Here is an 18960-nt window from a genome sequence, read left to right on the forward strand (position 1 = left end):
GCGATCACAATATGAGTGGGGAAGGGAGGCAAGGTGGAGCGACAACGCGGGGAAGCCTTCACAAACTGAAAAACGATCACAAACCGAAAGCAGCGAGAGCGTCAAAGTAGCCAGAAGTCATTCATTTTCAATGGCGAGAAACAGTGCAGGGCGTCTTCTCCGGTGTGAGCGTCGAGGAGAGTTTAAATCAAGCTAAATTTATAGTATGAGCTATGTCGCGGTTCGGTGGCAAGCAATCAGAATGAGCGGTGGTTAGAGAACACAGACCTGTGAACTTTGGTTCCGACCACAGTTGTTCCCAAGAGTTTGATTATTGCGGTTGCCGAATTTACAATTATTGAAAATCGCGATGACGCGGGGCCCCCTAATCACGCGGGCCCGTCCGCTACGCCACTGCACCTGGGCTAGCTAACCAAGCTCTTAAGCTGCGGTCACACTGCACTTTTCTCCCCATAGACTTCCATCCATACACCTGCGAATGCGTCAGACCGGAAATGCAAATTCCTGCAACGTTTTGCAATTCGCAAATACTTTGGAAAGTTCAAGCTTGGTGAACTGATCTGTAAAATCACATCACTTGACAAATATGGAGCAATCGCTCGCTTTTTAAATGTCGAATCATCTGATTTAATCCCGCCCCTTTTCACAGCGGCCGAACTAGAGAATTTGGCAAGCTCCAACTTTAGTGTGACCACAGCTTTACTTGGCTTTCTGGAAACATCTGTGCCCATGTGTTGAGACAAGTCTGCAGGACACCGGCTCTCCAGGGCCGAGTTAGGATTCCCCTGCTGTACATACTGTAGTTTGTGAACATCTTTATTATTTGTGAATTTATTGATTTTAATTTTACATTAGGAAGATAAAGGCTTTAAATATTAAAACATAAAATTGTACTTTAAATTATATATATATAAAGTTGAAGTCAGAATTCTTCACCCCCCTTTGAGTTTTCTTTTTTTAAATATTTCCCAAATTATGTTTAACAGTGCAAGGAAATGTTCACAGTATGTCTAATAATATTTTTTCTTCTGGAGAAAGTCTTATTTGATTTATTTCAGCCGGAATAAAAGTAGTTTTTAATTTTTTGAAAACATTTTAAGGTCAAAATGATTTGCCCATTTAAGCGATTTTTTTTTCAATAGTCTACAGAACAAACCATCATTACCCTGCGGAAAAACCCAGCTTAAACCAGCCTAGACTGGTTGGCTGGTTTTAGCTGGTCGACCAGGCTGGTTTTAGAGGGTTTTGGGCCACTTCCAGGCTGGTTTCCAGCTACTTCCAGCCTGGTCTTAGCTGGTCAGGCTGGAAAGTGATCAGCTAAAACCATTTAAAACCAGCTTGACCATCCTGGTTTAAGCTGGATGTTTTGGCTGGGCCCCCAGCCTGGCTAGGCTGGTCAAGCTGGTTTTAGCTGGTCATCTCCCAGCCTGTCCAGCTAAAACCAGACTGGAAGTGGCCAAAACCCCTCTTAAACCAGGCTGGTCGAACAGCTAAAACCAGCCAACCATAGGCTGGTTTAAGCTGGATTTTTTTAGCAGGGTATGCAGTAACTTGCCTAATTACCCAACCTGACTAGTTACCCCAATTAACCTAGTCAGGCCTTTAAATATCACTTTAAGCTGTTTAGAAGTGTCTTGAAGAATATCTAGTCTAATATTATTTACTCGTGGCAAAGATAAAATAAATCAGTTAGTAGAAATAACTGATTTATTTTATCTTTGCCATGATGACAATAAATAATATTTTATTAGATATTTTATAATAAACGGGGGCTAATAATTCTGACTTTCGCTGTGTGTTTATGTTTGTGTGTGTATGTATTTACAATGTAACACAGAAAGTACAGCTTAGTTTCTAAAAAGCCACAAGATTTGATTAACGGAAGTCCAGGAAACGTTGTTCACGTCATCGCGTTGCGTAAACACGGAAGTTGTTGTTCCGGGAAGAGAGGCGCTTTGTAAAAAAAAAAGAAAACTGTGGCGCTTTGTCAATTTGTCATCATCAACGCTTTTGTTCACCGTATGAAGCCATGATGCGATTAACAGCTCTGTGTATCGCCATTTTCTGCCTGTCTCAGGGTGAGTCTGCTATTATAATAATTAAAGAGTTGATAACTGTTGTGTTTAAGCTCGATAAAGCTGCTGACGTGTTTATCACTCCTCATCCTCGTGCTCACTGTGTGTCAGCTCATCAGCTAGATAAACTGACATTTATGTACATTATTAGAATATCAAACTGTTAGATATGTGCTCAAACGTGTCAATAGAAGAGTCTTCTGATTGAGGTAAAGTTGGTTTTTATTCGCACCTTCGTTCAGTGACAGCTCCCTGTATTGTTTACCATGGTACTTTGAATATTCAGACTAAAATTACATGTTAGTTTGACTTCAAAACAACATTAACACTATTTAACTGACTGTGAACAGTGTTGTACTTTGTTAGTGATTGGCTGCTAATATGATTTCACTATTTACAATTTGCAATTAATACATTTCTGAAGTTATATTGTTAAGGAGAAAGTCTGTATGGGCAAATATTAAACCAACTTTACCCCAGTCTTCTTCTGGACGACGCCATAGTTTACATTTTGTTATCAATTTGTGTGATAAAAATCAGTAAACATGTCTAAAAACGAGCATATACATCGATTCTACTGAGTTTCTATGCGTCTTGGCATTTTAAAATGTCTATTCCAGTCATTGAAAGTCATAATTTGTTTTATATAACTTATATTTTTGTTGGTTGAGGTAAAGTTGCATTATATTCGCACATTCAGACTTTCTCCTTAATAATTTCATTAAAGAAAATGACTCCTAAATAGGGAAATTGGCAGGCAATTACTATCAAAGTGCAACAGTGTTCACCGTTAATTAAACAGTGCTAATGTTGTTTTTAAGTAGTACTTGCATTGATTTCAGATTAAATAGAAGCATAATAAACAATATAGGGGCCATGTCACATTGTTTAAAAGTGATTCTGTGCGAATCTGACATTGCAGTATTTTGTTTTGCTACAATATATATTGCAATATGAATATAAGTTTACCAGATGAACAGATCTATTCAAAAATATTTCTTTCATTTAGATCGACTAGGGTGATCATGTCCTTTTTAATGCAGTGCATCTGCATAAAATATATTACAAGCATATATATAAATACGACAGAGCAAAAATAAAAGTGAAAAACTTTTTTTCTGGGGAGTCTAGCAGAGTTCAAGTACAGAAGTGGAACAATCAGACCTGAAATAACATGGTCATCATTGTATTACAAAATACATACATATATATATATATATATATATATATATATATATATATATATATATATATATATATATATATACATATATATATGTATATATATATATATGTATATGTATATATATATATATATATATGTATATATATATATATGTATATGTATATATATATATATATATATATGTATATATATATATATGTATATGTATATATATATAAGTCAGAATTATTAGCCCCCTGTTTATTTTTCCCCCAATTTCTGTTTAATGGAGAGATTTTTTTTCAACCCATTTCTAAACATTATATTTTTAATAACTCATTTCTAATAACTGATTAATTTTATCCTTGCCTTGATGACAGTAAATAATATTAGACTAGATATTCTTCTAGACATTTCTATACAGCTTAAAGTGACATTTAAAGGCTTAACTAGGTTTATTAGGGTAGCTAGGCAGGTTAGGGTTATCAGGCAAGTTATTGTATAATGATAGTTTGTTCTGTACTATCAGAAAAAATATAGCTTAAATAATTAAAAAATTAAAAACTGCTTTTATTCTAGCCGAAATAAAACAAATAAGACTTTCTCCAGAAGGAAAAATATTATCAGACATACTGTTTCCATGTGTGTTCAATAAGAAAAGGTCTGGAGAGGGTTTTCTTCAATGCCAAAAATATTATTAATTTATTAGAAACAAATGAATAATTCGATGACAGAAGTCTGGGTTACGTTACCCCAATGCAATACAAGAATTACATTCAAGAGGTTCGCAACTAACATTCATTTTCCTGACTCCAGCATATATACACAACTGATATTGACAGGTGAAGTTTTGGTTTAACGTCACTTACCAGTCATTCTGCAGTTCTTTGAGTGTTGCACCCAGACATACTTCCTCTTTCTGCATCCGTTCTCTGCACACCAGAACTGAACAATTTAGTGCATCTTCAATATATTTCACAACTTCTACAAGCATCATGCTCCTTGTGACATTTCTAGACTTCTTATTAGACAGCAACAAGGAACAAGGGCCCCCGCACTATATTTGTTCTCATTCTGCTCTTTCCCTCTTGTCAGCAGTTCTTTCTAAAAAGATTGCAACACAGTAAAAAAGAAGAAGTATGCCTGGTCAATATATGGCATCATACAAAAGAAAAAGATTGATTAATCTGTTGTTAGTCTAAACATTTTTCTAATAAAAAATAAAGATACAAAAGTAATACACATAAATACCTTTTTCTCCACAATATTGCAAAAATTTCCTTGGTCTGTTAAACATTTTTTGGGAAATATAAAAAAAAAAAAAAATCAAAGGGGGCCGAATAATTCCGACCTTAATTCTGTGCGAGTGTTTGTTTATATATATATATATATATATATATATATATATATATATATATATATATATATATATATATATATATACATATATATATATATATATATATATATATATATATATATATATATATATATATATATATATATATATATATATACATATATATATATATATATATATATATATATATATATATATATATATATATATATATATATATATATATATACATATATATATATACATACACACACACACACACACACACACACACACACACACACACACACACACACACACACACATATATATATATATATATATATATATATATATATATATATATATATATATATATATATAATATTGTTTAATAATATCTTTGTCTTTTAATCCTTAATAAATAATCTAATCGATGTGACTGCTGCAGATAGACACATTGCAATATATCAATGCTCAAACGATATATTGTTCAGCCCTATTAAATACCCTATTAAATTTTAATTTTCATTTATCTATCTTTCTATATATACAGTATTTATATATATATATATATATATATATATATATATATATATATATATATATATATATATATACACACACACACACACACACACACACACACACACACACACACACACACACACACACACACACACACACACACGTTTGTAAAAAAAAAAAAAAAATTTCCCTCGTTTTATGCACATTGTTATGGTTAGACAATTTTTCAACTCCATTTTATTCCTTTAACCCTCATCAAGTTGCAGTCACTGAAGTCAAATGCAATCAAGAGACTCTACCCGATAACTAAGCCGGATAATAGACATTTTACATCCAGATATCATTCCTTTTAAGAGCTTTAGCTTCAAAGTGACCACTTCAGAAACTGGGTGTTAAAAAGTGAATGGCAGCAAAGCTAAATATAATGTTTATAACATTTTGAAGACATATTTGAGAAAGATTTGAACGTCCTAACTGCAGTTTCCATGCACATACGAAGGCTCTAAATCAGAGGTGTCGAAATCCGTTCCAGTTCCAAACCTGCTGCAACACACTCGTCTCATAGAATTCCATTCATAAACATGCAAATGCGGCAAACCAGAAACGCAAGCTTATGATAAAACAAGTTTTGCATGTTGATGCGGTCCAAAGTCTTACTTGCTAGAGGGGATACAGCTCATCAGGAAGTTAGCAAGAGTTACTTATTAAATTAGTCATTTAATTCTGTCTATTAACATGTACTCCTCACAGTAACATAAAAATAGTCAATATTATTGTTAAATGTATGCCTTCTAACGACTGAGACCTAGAAAACATATGATTGCGTGAAACCAATAGATCAAACGTGACCTCACTGTATAGAAATTGAAAATATGAAGCAATCGCTTGCTATATCGATGTTTAACCGTCTTGTTTTATCTTATTCTAACTCTAGTGTGACCACAGCTTTACCTGTAGATTTCGAAAAAGCCAGAGGGAATCAGTTTGATCAGGTGTATTTAATAGAATATTCCCAAATGAGGAATTAAGGAGATGATACACAGGGCAACATTTCAAGCAATGTTACCATCAGTGGAAACGATATTAGGAAATAACCATCCAGAGAGCAGCAAATCTGCTGTCAATTTATATTATACGGAAACATTTCTTCATCACCCCCCCTCCAAACCACGGCCATTGCTTAGCAATGAAGCGGATATGAGTGCACAACAAGAAAGCAAAAACAAACACACGGAAATGTTAAACCTGCACAAAAGTACACAAGCAAGCTAAATGTCTTAGTGAATCAAGGCCTGTCATAATAATCAGTAAATCGACTTATCGTGCAATACTTGGAGATGACCTCAATTAGGGCCGGGCCGATAAACGATAAATCGAATCACAATAACATTTATCTCAATAACAATGATAAGCTCTGGACAATTTTACTCTATATTGATCTAAACGCCAATCACACAACAGAAATGTGCAACAATGGGAATCTAAAAGTGTGTTGATATTAGAGATGCACCGTATTTTCGGCCGCCAAATATTATCGCCCGCCGAAAATAGGTTATGTTATTTAATGGACCCTGTAATTTTTGTGGGTTCAGTCATTGTTGCGATACTCCTTAATAAGGAAGAATTAACAACTGATAATAACGAAATATATTGTTATCGTTCAATATGGAAAATAATTAATCAAGATTGCATTTTGCCATATCGCCCAGCCGTAACCCTGCCCTCACAATACATATTTACGAATTCACAAATAACGTCAAAGCTATTTTACAATAAGATTTACGTTTTACCTCACCAGTGTCAACATTTATAATTAGACATTTACCTAATAGGACTGTAAATACTATATATAATAGGACATTTACCTTTTTAACATCAAATTATAGAATCTAGATAACCTTAAGAACGGGGAGTATTTAAGTGATTATGGCTATTTGCATTATTATGCTGCTTTTATATAATCATAAGCATGAAATGATCATGAAATGACAATAATATTGCTTATCGCAACAATTTCTCTGACAATATATCGCAGAACAAAAATTCCTTATCGTGACAGGCCTAGCTGCAGCTTTTAATTGGACAGCTGACGGCTTATAAGCATTGAATTACATTAAAACGTGTTGTGTTGGTGCATAAAAATTACAGAGCAAAACAATCAGTCATTTTCACAAAAGAAATCATAATTTATACACTTTTAACCACAATAAAAGCTTGTACCCCATAGCGTTTGTGGTTAAAAAGTATATCATTTGGTGAAAATGACTGATGGTTTTGATTGGAAAGATTCTTCTTATTTGGAGGAGTGGTCATCAACCTTTTTTTAGCTCAAGATCCTTAACCTCAGCCCTATGGAAAGGCCAATTCTGCCCATCAAAACACAGACAGAAAAATAAACCAATTTTTTATTTGGTGTCCCGGCTTGAAACCTTTTAATTAAACATTTTGAACTATTTAAAGAGCACTAGTTTAACCTACTTTTATTTTTTTTTAATTGATTTGTAAAGAAAATCTTGCTTCTTTGCAGTTTAATCCAGTTTTTTTCATGTGTCTTTATTTGAAATACCAAACTTGACCATGCAAAAGATGCATATAAACAGTCGCATATTACCTTATTGAAATTGACATGTTGGGTGTATATATCCGGTGCAACATAATTGAGTGCACCTCATTTTGAAAATGAACATTTTGATCCATTTATTAGTCAACATAGGTCATATATTTTGATGCATTTACACAAAACGGATTTAATGAACAGATATATTTATTAAAGTAATATTGTAGTCACTGAACATCTTTAGAAATAAAAAGATAATACAGTTAAATTCATGAAACAAAATGCAACATTTCAACACAATTTTATATATAAATAAAATTTTGTTTGTCTTGAATTTTGCTCTTTTTAATATTTAATTTAATATTTTTCTATAACATTTAAATTTGGCTAAACACGTTTTGTTATCGTGAGTTATTTTGTTAGATTAGCTCCAGATTTAGCTTCAATCCTGACTGATCTAATGTATATGCACAAATATAATATTGTAAAGCTTCCTCTAGAAAATACACATTTAAATGAGAGATTTGTGAGGGGTGAACTGGTATATTTCTAACTAGTCTTCCCAATTTTCCAACTTTTCTCTTGTGGTATTTTCCAGTTTGCACCAGTGCACCAGTGTTAAGGGAAAAAAAGGACACCTCAGCAGACTCGGGGAATAAAGTGCCAGACAAACCTAGTGATGATAAAACATCTGCAAATGGACAGCCACATCCGGTCAATGCTAACAGCGCTAATCAGGAAAAAGAGTCAAAAGATCCCGCAAAAGAGCCTAACGATTCTTCAAAAGAGCCTAAAGATCCAGCAAAAAAGACTGAAGATCCAGCAAAAAAGACTGAAGATCCCGCAAAGGAGTCTAAAGATGATCCCGCAAAAGAGTCTAAAGATGATCCCGCAAAAGAGTCTAAAGATCCCGCTAAAGACTCTAAAGATCCCGCAAAAGACTCTAAAGGTGATCCCGCAAAAGACTCAAAAGATCCCGCTAAAGACTCTAAAGATCCTGCAAAAGACTCTAAAGATGATCCTGCAAAAGACTCAAAAGATGATCCTGCAAAAGACACTAAAGATCCCGCAAAAGAGTCTAAAGATGATCCCGCAAAAGAGTCTAAAGATGATCCCGCAAAAGAGTCTAAAGATGATCCCGCAAAAGAGTCTAAAGATGATCCCGCAAAAGAGTCTAAAGATGATCCCGCAAAAGAGTCTAAAGATGATCCCGCAAAAGAGTCTAAAGATGATCCCGCAAAAGACTCTAAAGATCCCGCAAAAGACTCTAAAGATCCCGCAAAAGAGTCTAAAGATCCCGCAAAAGAGTCTAAAGATCCCGCAAAAGAGTCTAAAGATGATCCCGCAAAAGACTCTAAAGATCCCGCAAAAGAGTCTAAAGATCCCGCAAAAGAGTCTAAAGATCCCGCAAAAGAGTCTAAAGATGATCCCGCAAAAGACTCTAAAGATCCCGCAAAAGACTCTAAAGATGATCCCGCAAAAGACTCTAAAGATCCCGCAAAAGACTCTAAAGATCCCGCAAAAGACTCTAAAGATCCCGCAAAAGACTCTAAAGATCCCGCAAAAGAGTCTAAAGATCCCGCAAAAGAGTCTAAAGATGATCCCGCAAAAGACTCTAAAGATCCCGCAAAAGACTCTAAAGATCCCGCAAAAGAGTCTAAAGATGATCCCGCAAAAGAGTCTAAAGATCCCGCAAAAGAGTCTAAAGATGATCCCGCAAAAGAGTCTAAAGATCCCGCAAAAGAGTCTAAAGATCCCGCAAAAGACTCTAAAGATGATCCCGCAAAAGAGTCTAAAGATCCCGCAAAAGACTCTAAAGATCCCGCAAAAGAGTCTAAAGATGATCCCGCAAAAGACTCTAAAGATCCCGCAAAAGACTCTAAAGATCCCGCAAAAGACTCTAAAGATCCTGCAAAGGAGCCTAAGGGGCCCGCAAAAGAACATAAAGATGATGACAAGATAAATGAGGAAAGCAAAGTTAATTCTAGCAAAGATGATAATGTGATCACTGACGACCAGTATAATGACAAAGACAACCCTGAAACTCAAGATGAGGGAACCAAAACTGAACTTGAGGACACGGCGGAAAGCGAAAAAGAACCTGTCAAAGAAAAAGACAACGACTCAGACAATGTTGAAAAGCCTAAAAGCAAATCAGGGGTTCCAAAGCACATTCAGAGCAATGCAGAAGACATTTCAGAGTTGAAGGAGGGCGGCGAGAACAGCCACTTCTTTGTGTATCTGGTGTGTGTCGTCTTTCTCGTGGCTGTGCTGTACATTGCCAAGCACAACAAGCGCAAGGTTAGTAAATATGCACCATTTCCACTTATATAGATTTTTATTACAATCCAATGCAAATGTCAACCAAGACATAAAAGAAGGATATCATTAGATAGATAGATTCCCCAATTTCTGTTTAACTGAGAGATTTTCTTCAGCACATTTCTGCACATAATAGTTTTAATAACTCATCTCTAATAACCGATTTATTTTCTCTTTGTCATGATGACAGCACATAATATTAGACTAGATATTCTTCAAGACACTAGTATTCAGCTTAAAGTGACATGTAAAGGCTTCACTAGGGTAATTAGGGTAAAGTTAGGGTAGTTAGGCAAGTTATTGTATAACAGTGGTTTGTTCTGGAGACAATCCAACACTAATATTGCTGAAGGGGTGAATAATATTGACCTTAAAATGGCTTTTTAAAAATATTAAGAGCTGCTTTTATTCTAGCCGAAATAAAACAAATCAGACTTTCTCCAGATGAACAAATATTCTAGGAAATACTGTGAAACATTCCTGAATCTGCTCAACATCATTCGGGAAATATTTGAAATAAATAAATAAATGACTGGAGGGCGAATAACTCTGACTTCAACTGTATATACCGATATTCAGTGTATTGTGATGTTCATGCACAATATTGATATCATACAGTGAATATTTGTTCAATTTTTTAAAACTTTTAGTGTGTGTTTTTTAGGAACATTCTCATTGTAATTGCAGTGGTGTTTATATCGGCCAATGCTTGGGAGACTTAGTTGGTTAATTAGCTTAATAGATCAAACTTTTAGGGCCCTATCATAGGCCGCCATGCCTTCTTCATCTCGGGGAGCTTTTCAGTTTATTCATGACAATTTGCTTTTGTATAATGCTATTATTAGTTGAAGTAGTATTTATTATATGCATATTTATATTTGTTTTATTAAAAACAAGCTTAGATTTGCCCACCTGTCAGGTTTTAGACCATATTGGGCACAGCATGTCGTCACAGACAAAAGTTATTGACATATTCTTATTAAATGACATCCTATTTACATTATGGGATGGTTTTTAATAGGGCTGCTCGATTATGGGAAAAATCTTAATCACGATTATTTTGGTCATAATTGTAATCACGATTATCAGTTGAAGTCAAAATTATACGCCCTCCTGTGATTTTTCTGTTTTTCTATGAATATTTCCCAAATGATTTTTAACAGAGGAATTTTTCAAAGTATTTCCTATAATATTTTTTCGTCTGGAGACAGGCTGATGTTTTATTTCAGCTAGAATAAAAGCAGATTTAAATATTTTGAAAGCTATTTTAATAGCTCAATATTATTAGCCCCTTTAAGCAATACACTACAAAAAAGGCTTTTCTTGCCTAGATTTTTTGTCTTGTTTCTAGTCTAAATATCTAAAATTTCTTATATCATGAAGCATTTTCTAGACAAGCAAAACATATTGTCTTGTTTTGAGAAATAATATGCCAATATTAAGTGAGTTTTTCCTTAAAACAAGCTTGATAATCTGCCAATGGGGTCAGCAAATTAATCTTGTTTTTTTGTTTGATGTAAGATTAATGTTTCGCATTATTTTGCATCGCGGTGCACCAAAGAAACAGTTAATTTTGACACCCCTACTTTTCTGTCTCTTTTTGCAATTGTTGAAAGTGATTTTAAAAATCAGCCATTGCCATTCTTTGCATGATTTATTTTGTTATTCTGTAATCATCACTAATAAATATTCTAAAAACAGAAATATTTTCCATTGTAATATATCAGTTAGTGACAGAATAAAGTGTATTGTTTTTGGTCAGTTTTGACAGCTGTTTGGGGATTATTTTATGAAGCTAAACTCTTTCTGCTTTGCTGTAGGCCTATACTGAAATGCTGAATACGTTGAAGTCTACCTAATCACTGTAGCCTGACGGATGAACAAATACAATTAAAACCTTATGAATAAATTGGATATCTTGTAGGATACTGCATGATCCAAATATAGTATTCCTTGATACATTTTTAAAGTTGTTTCCCTTCTGATGGGATCAGTTTAATCCAGATTTTTTGGATCAAAGTGATCTAAATCCTACAAAAAAGGTCTGAAAAACCCAAACTAAAAGTTTCTTACCAACTAAAAGTTTGCGTGATCTAATCCGATTATGTAATAAATTTTTATGAAAAACCCATTTTCAAGATTTGATCCAATCCCTTATCCAAAATTCTAGTGGATTACTTTTGAAAAAACGGGCCCTGGCTGGAGTGCCTAGTTCAACCACTGGGTGTCATACTGCACCTTTAACTCTAGTTAGTTGTTTTGAAATATATAAGCCAATGTTTCTATATACTATTGATATATACATTCACTGTGAAGTTTTGTTTTGAGTTTTCACTCTTAATGCCACATCCATAATGTCACAATTGCTCTGAAGTCCTATATGAAGACTAATCTTTTGTCTTTCTTTACTTTTATAGATTATTGCAATATTCGTTGAGGGCCGGAAATCAAAACAGACACGGAGACCCAAAACATCAGATTACCAAAAACTTGAGCAGGATGTAAGTACTGATACGTGCACACAACAATAACACTTCTATCTTTATTCATGGATGCTCCTATTTGTAATTAAGTAAATAAATAACATTTCGCTTATTGAATGTTTCCTAATCATGAACATAACGCATCATTTCATGTAAGGCATAACAGTTTGGTTTTGTGTCCAGAGGTCATAATAGTTCATCAAACATAGCTGATAACTAGGAATGCACCGATACCATTTTTTATTTTTTTTTTATCCGATACAGATCCGAACCCGATACTGTGCCTTTATTTCTTAATTTTTTTTTAAGCATTATACAGTTTCTATAGTTCTGGTGATAAACTCAGTGTACATAAAAAAAGTCAGGCGTTAATGTGACTAAAGTTTTTCTCTTTTAGGCAAGTTAGGATTATCAATTTTGTTTCTGTTACGCTTAATAGCACAATAATGAGAGATATATTTATTGAGAAATCGTTATAACTCTTCTTGAAAGTCAAGTTTACACACAATAAGATTATTCTGCCTGTGATAAAGCTCAGATGATGGTGTCAAGGTTTTGGAAGTTTCTGATTGGCTAATTGACAACATTTGAGTTCATTGGAGGCACAACTGTAGAATAGTGTTGAAGGAAAAGCTCAAACACACTGCTTCCTTGTGTGACAACATGAAAAAATCAACAAGCCAGAATCAACAGAAAAGCCAGATTACAATTAGCTAAATAACACCGGGGAAAAGACTCATGTTTGGAGACATGTCCAGCGGTCTGATGGAGCTAAGATTGAACTGTTTGTCCATAATGAGCAGTGTTACATTTGGAGGACAAAGGGGAAAGCTTACAAGCCTAGAAACACCATCCCAACTGTGAAGTATGGGGGCGGCAGCATCATGTTGTGGGGCTGTTTTGCTGCAGGAGGGACTGGTCCACTTCACAGCATAGATGGCATCATGAAGAAAGAACATTATGGAGAAATACTGAAGCGACATCTCAACACATCAGCCAGGACATTACAACTTGGCCACAAATGGCTCTTCCAAACAGACCATGACCCTAAACACACTGCCAAATTAGTTCAAATGTGCTTTAAGGACAACAGAGTGAATGTTTTGGAGTGGCCATCACAAAGCCCTGATCTCAATCCTATAGAAAGTTTGTGGGCATTGAGTTGATATAGCTTGTACGAGCAAGACAGCCTACAAATCTGACTCAGTTACACCAATTCTGTCAGGAGGAATAGGCCAAAATTCCTGCAAACTATTGTGTGAAGCTTGTGGAAGGAGACCCGAAACATTTGACCAAATGTATACAGTTTAAAAGCAAAGCAAAAAAAATATCAAGGAAATGTGTGTAAACGTTTGACTGTCTAGAAATAATAACAAATTCTCTCATTATTCTGGCATTTAGCAAATGTAAATCATTAAGGTAATCCTAACGGACCTAAAATAGTAAACATTTAGTGATTTAATATCATCAAGTTTCTTTTTTTAAAGTGTATGTAAACTTTCAAGTGTATGTTCTATTTAAAAACTGTATCAGGGTATCCGCGGGGTTTTAAAAAGTCTTAAATTTCAAAAACAAAATTTTAGGCCTTAAAAAGTTTTAAATTCACCGAAATAATGTTAAACAGCTCTTAATTTCCTTTGTTTATCTAAAGCTACCCAACCGATCCAATCGCCAACAATACATGTTAGTAAAACGTTTAGCAAAACTATATTTATAACTAATATTATAACAGTTGGTTGTGCATACATTTAGTTTTTAGATTTTGTTAGATTGGTTTTTTTAAGTTATGTTGAAAAACGTGTAGAGTCTGCTTGTTTAGACGTATTATTTAAAATATGTGGCTAAGAAATAATTACTAGAAATAGTTTTTTTTTTTTAATGGGGCAAGTAATTTTTTCTGCTTGGCTATCAAAAAAAAATCAGAGTTTAGCCTTATATAAGTCTGAAATTTTATTCCTCGTGGTCTTAAAATGATCTTAAAGTCTTAAATTTGACCCTGTGTATAACACGACTCAATCCAAGTAAAAACATGAGGCTTGCTGTAAACTAGGCTACATTATTTGACCATTCGTGATAACATTGACCTGTTGTGGTCGAGCTTACCTATTTAATACAAAACTAAACGATTTCTCCGCTAATTATTTATATTAACAAGAACAAATAGTCTTGGAGAGTTTTTTGTGTTGAATTCAGCTTGAATTGTGAATAAATGGAGAACGATTGACAGGCGCAGCAGCAGCGAGAAGCGCTGAAGTGAACTTGACTTTAACCACGTGAATATTCATCTGTGCTTCACATTAAACAATAGAATGGCTTCAGAACATTTACAATATTGTAGGCCTACATGACAACTTTAATGGGCTACCTTCATGGTTTTTGTTGGCTTATAAATGACAGAATATAGCACACACGCAAGATCCGATTTGGATCGGTACCAGCAGGCTGACACAAGATCCAGCAATAATATACAGTATCGAATCGATATCCCATACAAGTATTGGAATCAGTGCATCCCTACTGATAATGAAAACATTTCATGCAACAATTCCATTATAAAATATAGATTTTCAGACAAATAGGCTTTCTTTGACTGAACTGAAAGATTTGTTTCCTCTTTTTTCAGTGAGAAATTCCCACCACCATTGGATGAGTCAAAAGCATTTGAACTGTGATCTGGATGACTTGAATTATCCATAATAGGACATACACACTATATTACCACTCACACATCATATCAAACCCTCAACCATCCATAGCATGTCAGGTATGCTGGAAACAAATGACGGGTCATGATCTTTATTCATAGGAAATCCACTATACCGTACGTATTGTTGGTTCAATCTGTGGCCTCTTTTTCTATTTGGGTCTCGTTTGAGAGTCTAATCCTCATGTTGTTGCAGGGGGAAGTGTGTAATAAAGGAACAAAGTTATATATATTTTTGATTTATTCTTATATGTTTTTTTTAATCTTGATGTTGCGTTATTAGGAATGAGTGAGGACACATTTACAAAGCACGAGACTTGCACTTTCTATTGCTTTAGATTAGAAAGTGAAGTTTTATTTTGTGTGTGCGAGGCTCATTAATAAGCATATTTTCGTCATGCATATTCATATTTCACTGGTCTCACAACAAAATATTAGTGCTGGGAAAAGATTCATGGTCATTAATCGCATTCAAAATAAAAGTTTTTGTCGTGTGTATTATAAATATATTCATTTAGTATATACAGTATAATACACATAATACACACACCTACTGTTTTTGCATGGATATTTAAATATGTAATGTGTATCATTTGCATATTTTTATATCTAACATTTTATCAAATATATGTATGTATGTATGTATGTATATGTATGTATATGTATGTGTGTGTATATATATATATATGTGTGTGTGTGTGTGTGTGTGTGTGTGTGTGTGTGTGTGTGTGTGTGTGTGTGTGTGTGTGTGTGTGTGTGTGTGTGTGTGTGTATATATGTGTATATATATATATATATATATATATATATATATATATATATATATATATATATATTTATTGTATGTGTGTGTATATATTTATATATATGTGTGTGTGTGTGTGTGAGTGTGAATGTGTATGTGTATGTGTGTGTGTATATATATATATATATATATATATATATACACACAAACACACACACACACACACATATATATGTGTGTGTGTGTTTATATATATATATATATATATATATATATATATATATATATATATATATATATATATATATATATATATATATATATATATATATATATATATATATATGTATGTATATATATATATATATGTATGTATATATATATATATATGTATGTATATATATATATATATATGTATGTATATATATATATATGTATGTATATATATATGTATGTATATATATATATATATATATATATATATGTATGTATATATATGTATATGTATGTATATATATATATATATATATATATATATATATATATATATATATATATATGTATATATATATATATATATATAAATATATGTATATATATATGTATGTGTTGTCACAATACTGGAATTCGATACCAATCGGTACTGAAATGTTCCCGCTAACATTTGAGTTCGTTCTTAAACAGCACTGATTGGCTATTGAGTTTACATGCTCAAAAGAAATAACTGTGATTGGCTGTGAAGGTCATCAGTTCACCGTACTCACTGCTGTTAACCACAGATACAGGGACACTGGAGCAATTTAAAGCTGCGAATATCAGTCAGTTCATCAGCGGATCGCTTGTATGTCGGCTTATAAACAGACTTTGTGGCTTTGAAATGCTCCAGTGTCCGTGAGTTTGATGAACTGACGACCTTCATGGCCAATCACAGTCTTTTCTGTTGAGCACGTGAACACAATGGCAATTTAAGTACATGCTCAAATGGACATTTTCACTATCGATTGGTATCGAATTTTTGTATCGTGACACATATATTGTCAAAACTACCTTTTATTTTGGATGTGATTAATTACGAGTAGTCCAGCACTACAAAATCTATATTTTATGTTTGTGTCTCACAAAGAAAGATGTATATTATATTTTCTGTTTATATTATATTTTTTTTACCCTCAAAATTTACAGAGCAATAAAAGATGGAGATTTAATTTCTGTTACGTAGCACAGCTGATCTTTCTGCGCTTTAATTGTTAATGTTTATATCCGTAAAAACTCTATTTAAATTCGTATATGAAATAGACACTTGGAGGAAGAGGAAATCTTGAGCTCTGATTCGAACAAATTGCATATTTAATTAAAATAAGCCATGCGGTTCTGGAGCGAATCCACTGTTTAGCTGATGGAGAATGTGCTTATGGTTTAGCAGTCAGTGATTAGTTTAATTTAAAGCAGACTGTCTGTGGGGTACAGTAGTGATTCCTGTGCCAAATCTAAGAGTATGTCCTGAAACGAGTAACTGAAGGAGAGAAATATAGGCAAATTGTTCCCGTTGATCCTAGAAATGGGAAATGGTTTTGTTTTTATCTGGTGCCATGTTACCCGCTGTCACTCTTATTGTGCCTACTGAGATTCCTGCTGTTTTCTCTGGCTGTAACCATTGATTTGCACAACGTTTCTTGAAATACAGGACTTGTTTTGAATAATTTAGTAGATAAAGAATTCATTTGTTGTTATATTCTGTCAACGCTTCAAATGAAATGGAATAAAGGTTTGTTTTTTCCTCATGATTGCTCTGCTTTTGTCTCTTGAATAAGGGCTATCATCAATAATTAAAATAAAATACCTATAAATTATGATTGCTGCATCAGCGAGTGGCCAACATTACTGGTTTATATAAATATAGCTAAACTGAATGTCTGACGACATCAAATCAAAACAGGATAGCAATTATATACTAGATGCAGTTTAAAAGAGGTTTTGCACATTACTAACATGTTTTTAGCATGATTTAGCAGACTTATCATGCATTGCTAGCATTGTTTAGCACATTGTTGACATGTTTTAGCACACTTCTAGCATGTTTTCAGCATGATTCAACATGTAATGTGCATGATTTAGCACATTACATTTTCCTAGCACGATTTAACACACTTAACATGCTTTTGGATGTTGTTAGCATGGTTTAGCACATTGATGACATATTTTAGCACATTGCTAGCATGTTTTTGGCATGATTCAATTCTCTGTAATGTTTTGCACACTAAATATGTTTTTTTAGCATGACACAACAAACTTAACATGCATTGCTTGCATTGTTTAGCACATTGTTGACATATTGTAGCACACTTCTAGCATGTTTTTAGCATGATTCAACATGTAATGTTCGTAATATGCATTATTTAGCACATTGCATGTTCCTAGCACGATTTAACACACATAGCATGCTTTTGGATGCTGTTAGCAAGGGTTTAGCACATTGATGACGTATTTTAGCACATTGCTAGCATGTTTTTTTTTTTGCATGATTCAATACTCTATGAATTTGTTTATATTGTAAATAAAATGGGTGAGCTAACATGACCTTGAAGGGGCTTATTTTATCGCTGTTTTCACATCAGAGCATGTTGTTTTGATTTTTTATAAACCTGTCTTTAATAAAAGGATTTTTACATATTATGTGTCTACCGTGCATTTCAAACATTCATAAAATACTATATATATATATATATATATATATATATATATATATATATATATATATATATATATATATATATATATGTATGTATATATATGTATATATATGTATATGTATATATATATATATGTATATATATATATATATATATATATATATATATATATGTGTGTGTGTGTATATATATATATATATATATATATATATATATATATATATATATATATATATATATATATATGTATATATATATATATATATATATATATATGCATACACATATTTGCATGTATGTATTTGTATTTAATACACGTATATTATGTACATACAAACGTTTTTTGGATGTG

General features: G+C 33.1%; 1 protein-coding gene across 2 annotated transcripts; it reads left to right on the forward strand.

The window, feature by feature from the left end:
* The first annotated feature begins 1932 nt into the window (after nt 1–1932).
* Nucleotides 1933–15404, forward strand: tgoln2 (trans-golgi network protein 2). 2 transcript variants are annotated; one of them, XM_073911259.1, is made up of 5 exons: nt 1933–2078; nt 8263–8613; nt 8728–9965; nt 12404–12487; nt 15093–15404. In XM_073911259.1, the coding sequence occupies exons 1-5, from the start codon at nt 2030–2032 to the stop codon at nt 15093–15095; spliced, it is 1725 nt and encodes a 574-aa protein (XP_073767360.1). In that variant the 5' UTR covers nt 1933–2029; the 3' UTR covers nt 15096–15404. The 2 variants fall into 2 exon arrangements, with proteins under 2 accessions (XP_073767360.1, XP_003199201.3); XM_003199153.7 differs by having other exon boundaries at nt 8263–9965.
* The last annotated feature ends 3556 nt before the right edge of the window (nt 15405–18960 follow it).

Source organism: Danio rerio, chromosome 8 (genome assembly GCF_049306965.1).
Source record: "Danio rerio strain Tuebingen ecotype United States chromosome 8, GRCz12tu, whole genome shotgun sequence".
Lineage (NCBI taxonomy): Eukaryota > Metazoa > Chordata > Actinopteri > Cypriniformes > Danionidae > Danio > Danio rerio.

Excerpts from the sequence above, each read along its gene's own strand:
- tgoln2 (XM_003199153.7), top strand. The coding sequence starts at position 2,030 with ATGATGCGATTAACAGCTCTGTGTATCGCCATTTTCTGCCTGTCTCAG. Across the intron at positions 2,079-8,262 it reads CATTTTCTGCCTGTCTCAGG|TTTGCACCAGTGCACCAGTG; the intron begins GTGAGTCTGCTA and ends GGTATTTTCCAG. Across the intron at positions 9,966-12,403 it reads CCAAGCACAACAAGCGCAAG|ATTATTGCAATATTCGTTGA; the intron begins GTTAGTAAATAT and ends TTACTTTTATAG.